Source organism: Drosophila ficusphila, unplaced genomic scaffold, assembly GCF_018152265.1.
Source record: "Drosophila ficusphila isolate 14025-0441.05 unplaced genomic scaffold, ASM1815226v1 contig_791, whole genome shotgun sequence".
NCBI lineage: Eukaryota > Metazoa > Arthropoda > Insecta > Diptera > Drosophilidae > Drosophila > Drosophila ficusphila.
The window spans coordinates 2,950,535-2,963,299 of record NW_025064737.1 but is presented as its reverse complement, the minus strand read 5'-3'; the positions used below and the strand labels follow the sequence as shown (position 1 = coordinate 2,963,299).

At 40.9% G+C, this 12,765-nt stretch overlaps 4 protein-coding genes across 6 annotated transcripts; 2 read left to right on the top strand and 2 right to left on the bottom strand.

Annotated features, from left to right (window-relative positions):
* Positions 1-387: 387 nt before the first annotated feature.
* Positions 388-2,831, bottom strand: LOC108090092 (proteasome subunit beta type-7). Its single transcript, XM_017188594.2, has 3 exons — positions 2,641-2,831; positions 1,896-2,075; positions 388-1,222 (listed from the first exon to the last, which is right to left on the bottom strand). Exons 1-3 carry the CDS (start codon positions 2,730-2,732, stop codon positions 541-543), a joined length of 954 nt encoding a protein of 317 aa, XP_017044083.1. The 5' UTR covers positions 2,733-2,831; the 3' UTR covers positions 388-540.
* Positions 2,832-3,445: 614 nt separating this feature from the next.
* LOC108090101 lies at positions 3,446-3,827 on the top strand. The gene has a single exon (XM_017188598.1). The coding sequence runs from the start codon at positions 3,553-3,555 to the stop codon at positions 3,808-3,810; it is 258 nt and encodes an 85-aa protein (XP_017044087.1). The 5' UTR covers positions 3,446-3,552; the 3' UTR covers positions 3,811-3,827.
* Positions 3,828-4,743: 916 nt separating this feature from the next.
* Positions 4,744-6,864, top strand: LOC108090184 (vacuolar protein sorting-associated protein 37B). Its single transcript, XM_017188770.1, has 2 exons — positions 4,744-5,533; positions 6,634-6,864. Exon 1 carries the CDS (start codon positions 4,834-4,836, stop codon positions 5,476-5,478), a length of 645 nt encoding a protein of 214 aa, XP_017044259.1. The 5' UTR covers positions 4,744-4,833; the 3' UTR covers positions 5,479-5,533; positions 6,634-6,864.
* LOC108090182 (katanin p60 ATPase-containing subunit A-like 1) lies at positions 6,597-12,519 on the bottom strand. 3 transcript variants are annotated; one of them, XM_017188768.1, is made up of 6 exons: positions 12,362-12,519; positions 11,353-11,574; positions 9,828-10,437; positions 9,481-9,602; positions 7,578-8,137; positions 6,597-7,510 (listed from the first exon to the last, which is right to left on the bottom strand). In XM_017188768.1, exons 1-6 carry the CDS (start codon positions 12,371-12,373, stop codon positions 7,312-7,314), a joined length of 1,725 nt encoding a protein of 574 aa, XP_017044257.1. In that variant the 5' UTR covers positions 12,374-12,519; the 3' UTR covers positions 6,597-7,311. The 3 variants fall into 3 exon arrangements, with proteins under 3 accessions (XP_017044257.1, XP_017044256.1, XP_017044258.1); XM_017188767.2 differs by lacking the exon at positions 12,362-12,519 and having other exon boundaries at positions 11,353-12,058; XM_017188769.2 differs by lacking the exons at positions 9,481-9,602; positions 9,828-10,437; positions 11,353-11,574; positions 12,362-12,519 and adding an exon at positions 9,097-9,304.
* Between the last annotated feature and the right edge of the window lie 246 nt (positions 12,520-12,765).

Here is a 12,765-nt window from a genome sequence, read left to right as displayed (position 1 = left end):
TAGTAGGTACCCACTGCATTTTAATTTTGTGTATGTATTTCCTATTACAAAAATTGAGAAATTAAATGGTGGCGATCATGTCTCTGGTCAGAAAAGGGTAAAATTTGTGTATTAAAAAGTTTTACCCTTTACTTCAAATGTTATTTGAAGTTACAGAACTATTTTTGGTTTGCAACCAAACTAATTTTGTGGCCTTTTTTAGGTTATGACTATTTACTAGATGCCCATGGCTTACAAGAACGCCAGTAGCGATCTCTGGCGGAATGACTATGTGGCGGGAAATTCAAATTCAATTTTGTCCGGATTTAAGAGCCGCACCCTGTATACTTTCTGGGGTCTGAGGTGTCTCCTTCACTGCGTTGCAAACTTCTGACTAAAATTATAATACCCTTTTGCTCTGAAAATTTAATGATAACTTTTAATTTACAAGCAATGCAATAAGCAATAAACTGAAATAAATTAACTAATTTTGGGAAACATGATTTCCTGCTCGGCTTTTAGCAACAAAACACAAAGGAATTCTTAGACCGATTTCCGTTTTTAGTCAAACTTTCTTCTTTTGGCTCTTGGCGGTGCAAAAGTTTCGGGCTCTCGTCTCCGTCGTCCTCTTTCGTCTGCCTCCCCACGGTTACTTCTTGGATCCGGTTGACGATCTGGTTCGGGACCAGGAGCCTTTCCCCACAACACCACCCTGTGCTCGACGCAGGACAGGATACTGGTGCAGCCGGGCTTGACGACCAGCGGGAAAGTCCGAGTTGGAGGGCTCCTGATTGGGCTCTGCACGTCCCAGTGCACCGAGAAGTCGACCCGAATGATGCACAGGCTCACGTTCCCGCCGGACTTCAGGTCGTTATCCACGCCAACGGAGACCGCATCGCAGACCAGAGCGACGGCGGACTCCTCGTCCAGCTCCTCGGTCCACCGCGACTCCAGCACGGACATGGCCGCCAGGTTGCCGGAGCCCAGCGAGGCGAACGGCACGGGGAAGGTGGTGCCGTCGCTCCTCGTGCAGTACAGGTAACATCCGGTGGAGTCCACTCCGCCGAGGATCACATTGGCCTCCATGTTGCCGTTGAAGCGAAAGAGCACCTGCCGCACCATGTGGTTGGCGCAGCACACCGGCACTTGCCGGAATCCGGTGTTCATGCGGTGCAGCTCCAGCTGCGCATGCGTCATTTCCATCAGGGCACTCGTGTCCCGTGCAACGCCGGCTCCACCGGCACTTTAGGGTTAAGCAAAGAGTGAGGGGTTAAGGAAATAGGTTAGGTTAGGAAAAGTAAAACTCAAGAGTTTAGGATCAATGTATCTCTATTGAAGATGAAGGTTAGGAGGAATGGGATTCCACTACGAGTTCCTCTACGAAGTTCTAATTTGAGAGAGGAAACATCATAATAGGATCTATTCATGTAGATTGCTTTATTCGGCAAGTCTTTTTATAGGGACTTAAATTTTAATTTTAATTTTTTAAGGACCTATATAAGATCTGTTTTATTATTTTGCATGCTTTTTTCTTTTTTTATTTTGTTTAGTCGCGTTTAGTTTTGTTTTAAAATTCGTTATTACAAGTATCTTATAAATATGGTGAGTGAATAGGATTTCAAGAAAAAGGGGATTTAAACAAAATATTTTTTTTGAAGTAACAGTAAAAATGTATGTTTTTAGCTACTACTTTAAATTATATACTTTAAATTATATTTGGATATACCGAAATAACTTAACAACGAAGGTAAAGATTGTAAAGTATAACTACAAATAAGAGAAAAGAAAACAAAAACGAAATGCTTTATTCAAGTGTCTCAACTATTAAATACACTGATTAATCTAAATTTATGGGGACTTATTCTTCATCAAATATTTTAAAACCATACTCAAATTATTAAACAGATTTTACTTACAAAATGTTGTTCTGCAGCTCATAAATCTTGCGACTACTGTTCGAGGGTATTATATTTTCGTTTGTGGCCCTGGAATCCGCGCCAATGATCACGCCTTCGTCATATGTGATTCCCACTATAGTGGTGCCTGTACTTGCACAATTGGGTACCGAAATACCCTTCTCAATAAGACCCTTGTTTCTGCAAAAATTAAATAATGTGAACTGCTTGACTAAAAACTGTGAACTACCACAATAACCCTTTTAACTTCTTAATTTGCTAATTGCAAACCCAAAGAGGACAGCCAAAATATAAGCAAATAACTAAGAAAATACAAAAATCAATTGAAAAACTGAAAAGTTTCTTGTTACGATAAAAGTTAAAAATATAATGTGAACTTTTTAAAACATTTCATTTATTAAAAAATAAGAATAACTAAAAAAATACAAAAATCAATTGAAAAACTAAAAAGTTTCTTGTTACGATAAAAGTTAAAAATATAATTTCAACTTTTTAAAACATTTCATTTATTTGCCATAGAAATAAATGAAAAAATAATGGAAAACATTTTTTTTATTTTTGAGAAAATATGCATACACACAATTTGTTAAAAAATAATTTTTGACCTTCTAGGGCATTTTGGGAAGACCAGGGCATTTTGGGAAGACCACATCCCCCCTTAAAAATCCTTATCTTAGCAAAAGGAAATTTTCCAGCAATGTAGATTTATAGTTAACAAATTTTGAGGCAGTAGCAATTAACTCACCGCAGACAATTGTCAAAACTGAAGCCGCTGGGACCGCACTGAAAAGGCGATCGAGCGGCGCACTTCATCATTGTAGGTATTTCGCTGAACATGGTGCAGACTTTGTTCGAGTTTGAGAATAAGAATTATATTTGTACTTTAATCTGATTTTAAATGTACTGGAATAAAATGCCTGGCCTACTTGAGCTCAATTCTTAAACGAGCCAAGTACAGTTATTGTCAGAAGTACCCACATTTCTTATATATGTACATTGTTCTCAAGTAAATCCATTTAAACACTTTGGTAAGACGTAAACTTTCAGTATTATAGAGAAAATGTTGTAATAAAGATTTGTGATGTTTTAAGTCGTTGTGTATATTTTAGTGGGATATACTCTGAAAGTTTAAAACTTTACTTTAAAGAAATACAAACATATAAATATACGATTCCTTATTGTATAAAAGTGTCAACATGACAACAACAAAATAAACATGTCAATGCTACAAATTTACTTTACTTTACTTTACTTTACTTTAAAGAAATACAGAAATATAAATATCCGATTCCTTATTTGTATAAAAGTGTCAACATGACAACAACAAAATAAACATGTCAATGCTACAAATGTCTTAGTGGTAAATTTATTAATTGAAGTACATACTTGCTCTGCTCAGATATAACGAAAATTACATCACTGTTCGCTGCACTTTGGTTAGGGTTGGCATATGTAAAATCAAATCCTGTTTAAAGTGCTGCCTAACTGGTTATAAGTAACTCAACTTTTGCGGTGAAGCAATTGGAGTTCACTTTCTCTGAGGCAGATCAATCAACCCGGCACAAAAGGGGTTTGAGGAACTTCCTCAGTTAACTGAGCGAGTATAAAATATAAAGGTTCAAGTCAAATACAAGCACTCTGCTGAAACATTCCAAAAATGAGGCTGCATTTGCTACTACTATTGGTCGGACTCCTGTTGTCGGCTGGGGTCCAATCGCAGGTGCTCCTTCCGGGGCTTCGGGTTCGGCAAGTTCCTGTCCTAGAGAATGGTCAAATCAGAGCGGTGCAGTATCTGGACGCAGCTTCCACAGTTACACCCGAGTTGGTCAGGGATCAATTCAGCAGACGATTTATGACGCTGGCTAAACCCTTAATTAGTGGTACCCCCCCTCAAACCAGTCTTCCAAACCATTAACTTATAAAAAATCTACTATAATCTGCGGATGAACGTGTTAATAAAAGAATTAAGCTACAAATTTGTTTAAGTCGAATCTCTACATACATTTTAGGATCTAACAGTTTTTTCAAACGGAATCTAATCAGGATTCAACAGTATAAGAGATCTTCCCGAAAACCCACGCGGAGCACCGGAATGACATTTTCGTAGTGCAACTTGGTCGTCCGGCCTCAGGGTACCTCAGCCTCTTTCCCAACAAAATATCACTCGGCAACTCAATCCCCATTAGTTCCTAATATTTTCTACAAATTTATTTGTAAAGGACCTCACCGGACTATGTAATATCCCAGTTTGATAAAATGATCCTTACAAACCCAGTAAGAGATGAACGGAAGATCGACGATTCGACAATTTAGTTTGTATAGAGCGAAATGTTGCCCCTGAATAATCTTTTTGAAGTAGAGGAACGGAAGATCCAGTTTAGATGGAAACAATTATAAAAGAGATTAATGTCTGAAATCTAAAAGCACCAGATCGAAACTAAATTGTTCCGCTGGTATGGTAGCTCTGAACATACATATGTAAGAATGACTTAAATTACCAAGCAATCCTTAGTTTCATTGCAGAAAAATGTGTTGTGATGTTTTTGTTTTTTATGATAAAAGTTAAAATAAATAACAAATAAAAATTTGGCTCTTTTTTATTCAAATTGGCTCATTTTTAATCTTTTTTGGCTCATTAAAAATTTTTGAAGTGGCAACCGTGATTATAGCACCCAATTATACGGAGAATCGATCAGTACGGGGCAGAGAAAAAACCGTTAGTTTACAGAAAATTTTAAATTGGGTCTATTTGTATCGATTATTGTTGGTGTGGTGGAAACACGGCATCTCACCAGTCACCTTCCAAGAAAATATCGATACTTATACGAATTGAAAGTCATCGCTTTTACCAGCTCTAAGTAATAGTCATTGAAGTTAAAGTCGCAAAATTTACCATCTTGGATTTATTATTCGTCATAGTCCCTAGCAAACGGAGGAAATGTATCAAGAATATCTGAACCAGCTGCAGGCGTCCATTGCACCCATGGGCTCAGAGGAGCTGAAGGAGCTGCTAAACAACGACGACAAGCTAGATGAGAAGGTGGACGAGGTTCTTCAGTCCCTGCGGAACCAAAAGAACAGCGTCTTTGAAGACAATCGGAGTCGAGCGGAGCGAAACATAGGACGGGAACCACAGATCATAGAGCTGCGCGGTCGTCTGGCTGAACTCTCGGAAGAGGGACGCACCCGGTGCTCGTCTGTCCAGGAGAAGCTGTCTCAGATCAACGAAAAGTCGGGCGGAGTGGGTCCGGAAACAGCACTAGCCTTGCTGCAGACCGCCGCCTCCGAGAGCGAGGAGCAGACCGAAGAGATGTTCAAGAAGTTCAACGACAGCGACCTCGGGGTGGAGGCTTTCCTGGAGGAGTTTCTCGCCAGCCGACGGACCATGCATCTGCGCCGGCTCAAGGCCGAGAAGATGCAGGAGCTCATGCGCAAACAGCGCCAAGGTCCTCCGCCAGCCGCGTCTCTGCCAGCCTACGGAAATATCGCGTCCAGCGGCTTCTATCCCTCGGCTGGAGGCTCCGCTCCGTATCCCATCATGGGCCCAATGATGCCCATGCCCCCGCCATCCAGACCCTACTGAGATCTCGGCCCTTTTCGTAGCGTATTTACTGCCATGGCGCATCAACGATCAGCAGGCGAGTTTACACTCTCAGTTCTCAATGTAATAAGCTTTCAATAAGAAATGCGACCGACTTATCAATTGTGCTTAGCAGAGATAAAGTTTATTACAGTGTCGTGCTTTTATCGTTATATATTCGTTCGCTTAGGTTCCTCAAATTATTAACCCTTTGAGGGGCACATTTTTCTCTTTGGCGAAATTTCAGTATTAATGGTTGTATATAGGTTTTCGGGGTCGCTGATTACGATTCTGATATCGGAATTGTAAAATTTTGGATATTAATCTACTGATATCAAAATCGTTATCAGCAACCCCGAAAACCTATGTACAACCATTGATATTTGAATTTCGCCGCGTAACAAATAATGAAATCAAACGGAAAGATTCGTCAAATAACACTATTTTCAACTTATTCAAAAAATTTTTTCATGAAAACTAGCCTGCCGAAAATTCTGAAAAAAACATATGTTTTTGTTCAATGTATATGCTCGTCAGAAAAAAATTTTCATAATTTTTGGACCTGTAGTTTGCACACAGCTGAATTTATTCAAAAACACGACCGTTTTTTCAAGTTTGAATTTTTATAACTAATTAATTAATAACAATTTCACGAAAATTTTTTTTTCATAACTTTTTATAAGTATTTGAGAGTCTAAATGATAATATATTTTTACTAAAACGAGTGCAGTGCGAAAGAGATTAATTAAAAACGGCAAAGAAACAGGTGGGAAGTATACTTCCCACTGCCCCTCAAAGGGTTAAAAAGCAGTGCTGAAAAAAACTAGCTAAGCAATAGAAAGTTATTTTAGCATGCATCAATAATTTTTAATGTAAATGGGGAATGTCCCAAAGTCAATTGATTTATTTGATGATTCATTCATATAATCTTGATCAACAAAACGCAAAGATTTGCAATTATTACACACAACAACAATGACAGCCTTGAATTCAAAAGTTTATATGACGACTAAAGAAAATATGTAATTATATTCAGTTTTTAAGAAATGTTCAATCATGTCAATAATTGCGCAATACATTATTTGCGATAAGCACCCAACAGTTTAAAAAACATATCCCCATATAGTTAAAAACTGTGTTTATTGTTTAAAATTTCAGAATCCTCACTTTAAGTACATATTGCTTCAGTTTCATCTTCCGATTACAGTGGGTTAATTGCAAATCAGAGGGAACGTTCTGGCTGCTTTAAAATTAACATTTGAGGTGCTCTACATCTCTGCCTGCACTAAACTATAATATATGTTTATGTATAAATTAAGCGAAAATTAACATTAATATTAGACAGTGAATATTACTTGTTAAAATAAACTTTTTGGATAAAAAATGAAACGATTTGGAGTGTGCTTAGCGTGGGAGAATGGGGCCAAGGCTAGGCGGCGATTAAAGCGATTCCTTATTGCATACAGAGTGTGTTGATTGTGGGTTAACGATTAGTTGGAAGGATTGTGCTTCATGGAGTGTGTGGGTGTGCTTGTTATATATCCGTAAACATATTGCCTATCTCTCGACTTCGATTCAATTTCAGTTTTGCATTTGTGTTTCCTCTTTGAGAGCAGTTAGTCTTTTAAATTTCCAACGGCCTCCGGTTCAATTTATATATGTAAATATATAGATTGTATCGTATTTGCAAAATGTTATATATAAAATATGTTCAATTTTCCGTTCTGCTTGGATCGGTTCGGTTCTCACTTTAAAAGCTTAAAGACTTAAGCGCGTAGTTAAGGCTACTCAAAAATATATTCCTACAATTGCTAGCCATTCGCGTGGGCAACGCCATCATGACGAGCCGAACTCCTTCATCCACTTCTCGTACTTGTCCAGGTCCGCCCGGGACACGCTCTTGTTGCAGCGACTCATGGCCTCGTTAAAGTCCTTGTTGGACACCGGCAGGTCTACTTCCTCAGTGGCCAGCTGGCGGATCTGCTCGGGGGTGAGGCCGGCGATCTTCCGCCGCATCGACATCATGCTGGCTTCCCTGTAAAACATTTTAAAATCAGCGTCAATGAGGGGTTAAGAAAAACATAATCAGATTATCAACCCACCTGCACACGTTTGTGATGTCAGCTCCAGAGTATCCTTTCAGCTCATTGGCCACGTAGGTGAGGTCGACGCTGTCGTCCACTTTGACCTCGCGCAGATTGATCTTCAGCAGCGCCTCTCGTCCCTCGTCCGATGGCAGTGGGATGTAAATGCGCTTCTCCAAGCGGCGTCGCAACGCCTCATCGATGTCCCAGGGAAAGTTAGTGGCGGCCAGCACCATCACCACCTTGGCCTGCTCCTCTCCGCCGCCAACTCCGTCCATTTGGACCAGCAGCTCCGACTTCACGCGACGCGAGGCCTCGTGCTCCGACTCCGAGCCTCTGCGCGAGCACAGGGAGTCGATCTCGTCGATGAATATTGTGCTGGGCGCATAGAAGCGTGCCATCTCAAACAGCAGGCGCACCATTTTCTCCGACTCGCCGCGGTACTTGGATGTGAGGGTGGCCGAGCTCACGTTGAAGAAGGTTGTTCCGCATTCGGTGGCCACCGCCTTGGCGAGCATTGTCTTGCCGGTTCCGGGAGGTCCCACCATCAGCACGCCCTTCCAGGGTCTCCGGATTCCCTAATTGAATAATAAGTAATTATTAAATTGTGTTACAGCTTCAAAACAATTTTCAAAAACTAAAAAATATGAAGATACAGTCGAGTCCCGATAATTCGAAATGGCAAGGGGATCATTTTTTTTACGAATAGACGGGAATTCGATTTATCGAGACTTTTTTCAAGGGAGTTTTTTCAAGGGAACAGAATTTTTTACGAATTATCGCGATTTTCGATTTAGCGGGGTACGAATTATCGGGATTCGACTGTATAAAGAAATACCCCTGAAAATTGTGGCATTTTTCCCTCACTATTTCCAAAAAATTAAACATTTTAAATAAATGAAAATTATAACGATATATTGATCTTAAAAATAAATGGACAAATCGTCATAGCTTCCATATTGTTTAGCCTTTATGCATTTTACTTAACATTTGTGTTTATAGCAAGGGTATATCCGCTTCGGCTCGCCGAAATTATATTCTTTTGACTTTTAACCTTTTAGACTTGGCTGAAACCTAAATAGATTAAGTTTTTATTAACTTAAAACCGGGCTAAATGTATGACTTCGTATCGTACGTTGGACATCATCAAAGTTATGCCGAATTTATGACTAGCGTTTCAGCTTTAAACTTTAAACTGAGAGATGAGCTTACTTAGAAACGGACAAACGGATAGATGCCTAGAACGATTCAGATGGTAACGCTCATCAAGTAAATATGTATAAGCTTTATGGGGTTGGAAGAGTCTTTTTATTGCGTTGCAAACTTTCGACTAAAATTAAGTACCCCCTGTAAGGGTATAAAAGAGCAATCGTTCTCGCCATTTATACATATAAACAAATTCGTTTGACAGTTCATAATTGATATAAATTTAAAAACAACCGTGTGCAGATAAGATAACCAGCATAGAAATGAATTCATGGCACTGGTTAACAGAAATTTTTGCAGTTCCATTCAGTATGGAAAGGTGCTTACTTACTTTCCAGGGAAGTTCGTTTTGTAATTGGAAGTTATTGGAAGGAATTGCAAGTGTTACTATTCCCAATGGAAAGTTTTTCTTTGTTTTTGTTGGTAATCGACACATAATGTTAAATGGACATTCAGACAACTCTGAGTAATAACGAATTAGACTGACAAAAGGTTTTTGCGTCGAAAGTTAACAAATTGGACACCTAGTTTCGAGTAATGAAGATGCAAAACGTGTCATTTAGTGGCTGCTCATAAAGTTGACTAAATATATAGAGCCCTGAGCTTGGCAAACACAGCACTAAAATAAAGCGGGTTTGTTGACCCAACACCGGTCGTACAGATAAGCCTCCGGCAGAGTGTGATTCAGAGTAAATAAACTACGGCGGTGACGCACCTTGAAGTAGTCCGGCATGAGCATGGGCAGCACGACGGCCTCCTCCAGCAGCCGCTTGGCGTCGTGCAGGTCGGCGATGTCGCTCCAGCGCACTTTCGGATCCTTTTGAAGAATATCACGTTCTAAAATGAGGGGACTTTATGAGTTGGGGTTTCTTATATAAAACGGCTATAAGGGTTATGACTATTTGGTTATGGTTATAAAGATCGCGTTCCCAGCTCTTCAAATTCTGACTTATTAACAGATTTAAATTCCTTTTACTATAAACCAAGTGTCCAGAAGATGTGTATTCAAATACGTAAACCTTGATAACGTTCCCAGATAGTTTTGCATCTTGAACCGCTTACCAAGAATGTCGACTAGCTCGGCTTCGATGTGGTTGTTGGGCTGGAACTTGCGCTCCTCCTCCTGGGCGGCTTGTGGATCGCCGTTCTCCCCCTCGCCGGCGGCTCCTCCGCCATTGCTGCCTGCAGCGGCGGAGTCCTCGTCCCTGGCCTCGCTGGAGTTGTTCGATGTGGACAGCTTGCGGCCACCCGCCCGTCCGTTGGTGGCGCGTGCCCCGCTGCTTGCTGCTGCGGCCGACGTGGAGTTGCGGGAGTTGCGTGTCGAGGCCGGACCATTGCGGGCAGTGCTCTGTGGGATTGTGCTGCTGGGGCGGCTGTTCTGAGTTGCCGTGGTGGTGCGGCGGTTGTTCGGTGCGGCTCGTCGGCCCACGGCCTGTGTGGTGGGTGGTGGTTTCGGCGGACCCCACACATCGGGATCCTTGGGCGGTGGCGTCCAAATGTCGGGGTCCGGCTTGAACCAAGCGGATGGATCTTTGCTGGTGGTGCTCTCCTCGCTGAGCTGATGCCGTAGCTTGTGGGCGAACTTGGTGGTCTGCAGGTCGAGCGAGATGTCTTGCAGGGTGCGCTGGATGGCCTTGATCTTGGCGTGCTCCTGACTAATCTGCTGGTTGATCTGAAAGTGTAGCGAAAATGTACAGGTAATATGAGGATTGTTGCCGGTAGAATATTTGTTAAAATTAAACTGTGCATGTTGTCCAGTCTTAATATTTTATCTAAGTAACAGCGTAGGGAATTTTCTAAATAATCACCGCCTGGCAATGAAAAAAAATTAATAAAGTTTAAAAATCGTTTGAGCTTTGCAGCCTTTACATATATGCTCAATATGGGAAAATTTCAAATACTTAAAATATAAGAACTGAAATCTTATAATGAATTTGAGCATAATATTGTTATTGTTATTGTTATTGTAAGTTATTTTTTAATGTTGTGCTTGTTTAAGTCTATTCAAATACTTTTTCTACTGGTAAGATAGGCGGCAACCTTGAATCGTGATTTCTAATGAATTTTCAGAAAATTTGTTAAGTTCTGTGAAAGTAAGACTACCTTTTATAGTTGGCTTGGAACAATGAGGTTCAATAGAGAAAACATCGTTTATTTAAGCCAGTTTTTGTTTTAACTTTATGACCTGTACATGGATAAGCACACGTATTCTTACAATATTGTTATTATCAATTTAAGTTAATTTTCCGATAGGACAACGCATAATATTGCAATGACATCTATTAAGGTATTCAATGAATCTGTCAGACAGTTTTCAGAGTAACAAACGTTTCTCCTAACTTCTACCGTGTTTTTAGATAAACCTACTTTCTTATACCAAATTTCATTGGGACGTTTATGGGAATAAGGTCGATTTATTTCACTGACTAATCAATTTGTATGACACCTAGAAGTATATGGTAATTTGTTTGCTGTTGCTTTACTTTTAGGTGGATGTGATGATTGACTCATATACCTTTCCTTCACAACCACAAATTTTCCATTTTTGGGGGCGGTGGAAGTGAGCATAATTGTGCGGACTACTTACCATGTTCCACTTGCCCTTCCGCAGCGGATCCGCGGTAGCCTTAAGCTGGCGGGCGAGCAGCCCCTGGAGGCCCTCGTAGTAGATGCAGGCCGAGTCGTAGTTGCCCGTCAGAGCCATGTCCCGCGCTAATTTGGCATTCTCGCATATTTCTTCGATCGTAGTCTTGGCCATTACGGTCATTCCTACGCAAGTGGTTGTCTTTTGCTTGCCACCTCGCAGTAACTGGCGATCGGAACAGGTTGTCGTCATTGTGGCCAAAAACGAGAGACAGAGATTAGTTCCAATTAAAGCGTTCGAGTGCGTGAGTTTCTCCGACTGGCGGGGAACAATAGAACGGAAGCGGCTTCGTCACTCACTCACTCGCCTTGCAGGTCAAAATGGAAAGTGAGCCTCGTAAGCGATAAAAATCAACAAGGAGGAGAACCTGGCGACAATTGCAAATAATAGCAGACCAGTGGCAACGACCCAAGTGCGCTGCTAATTATAAATTATAAAGCACACAGCCGCCGACTTGTCACCAAATTTAAACTCAACGCGCTCCCATTTTCAATTCCGCTTCCAAGGCGGGACGTGGGCCAAAAATGCCGATTGGAAAATGTATAAAATTATTATAAGCCAAATAAGGCGCCCGACCTTGTTGGCTTTGAATAATTCTTTCAACTCGAATCGTCGTATGCAAAAAACAAAAAAAAAATAAAACAACAACAAAATTAACGCTCGCACACACACACGCACATAGAGCTCGGGTTTCAGCGGCACACACACACACTACACTCTCAGAGGCGCGCACAATGGGGAAATAATGCGTTTTAAATAGATTTTGAGTTAATTGAAAGCCTTTGGAGACTGCAAACTGCACATTGCAATCGGCACTTGGCCACATTTAATTTTCTTTTCATTTCCAGCTACGTGGGGGCGTCTGCAGCTGCAGCAACAACAACGCTGACGTTTCGCACCCGCACCATCTACTAGAGCAACCACTGCGCGACTCGAAAGGCGGCCGACTTACGGTTATGGACATTAGTGTACTATCTTTGTTACGCGGCGTTCCAAGCGCAAAAATAATGCGAAAACTTCTTAGTTTTAATTTTAAGGCGCTGCGGTAGCTAAAATAAACTGCTGCTGCCTGTGTTTGTAATACTAGTGATGTGCGTGGGCTAGTGACAAGCGCAGATGTCGTTCATCGATACATTAGCTGACTTTTGTGGGCACCCTGTTGCTTTTAAGTCGAGCAACAGTCGGCTCTCATCGATACTCCCAGTTCTTTTTACACCTCAATCATCGAACAAGCATTAAAAAGACTTCTTTAATAATGATGAAAATTTTCTCAACCCGCCCATACAAATGAATATAGCCTACAACCTATATATTCGTGGTTTTCTTACAATCCTATTTATTCATAAAAAATTCATC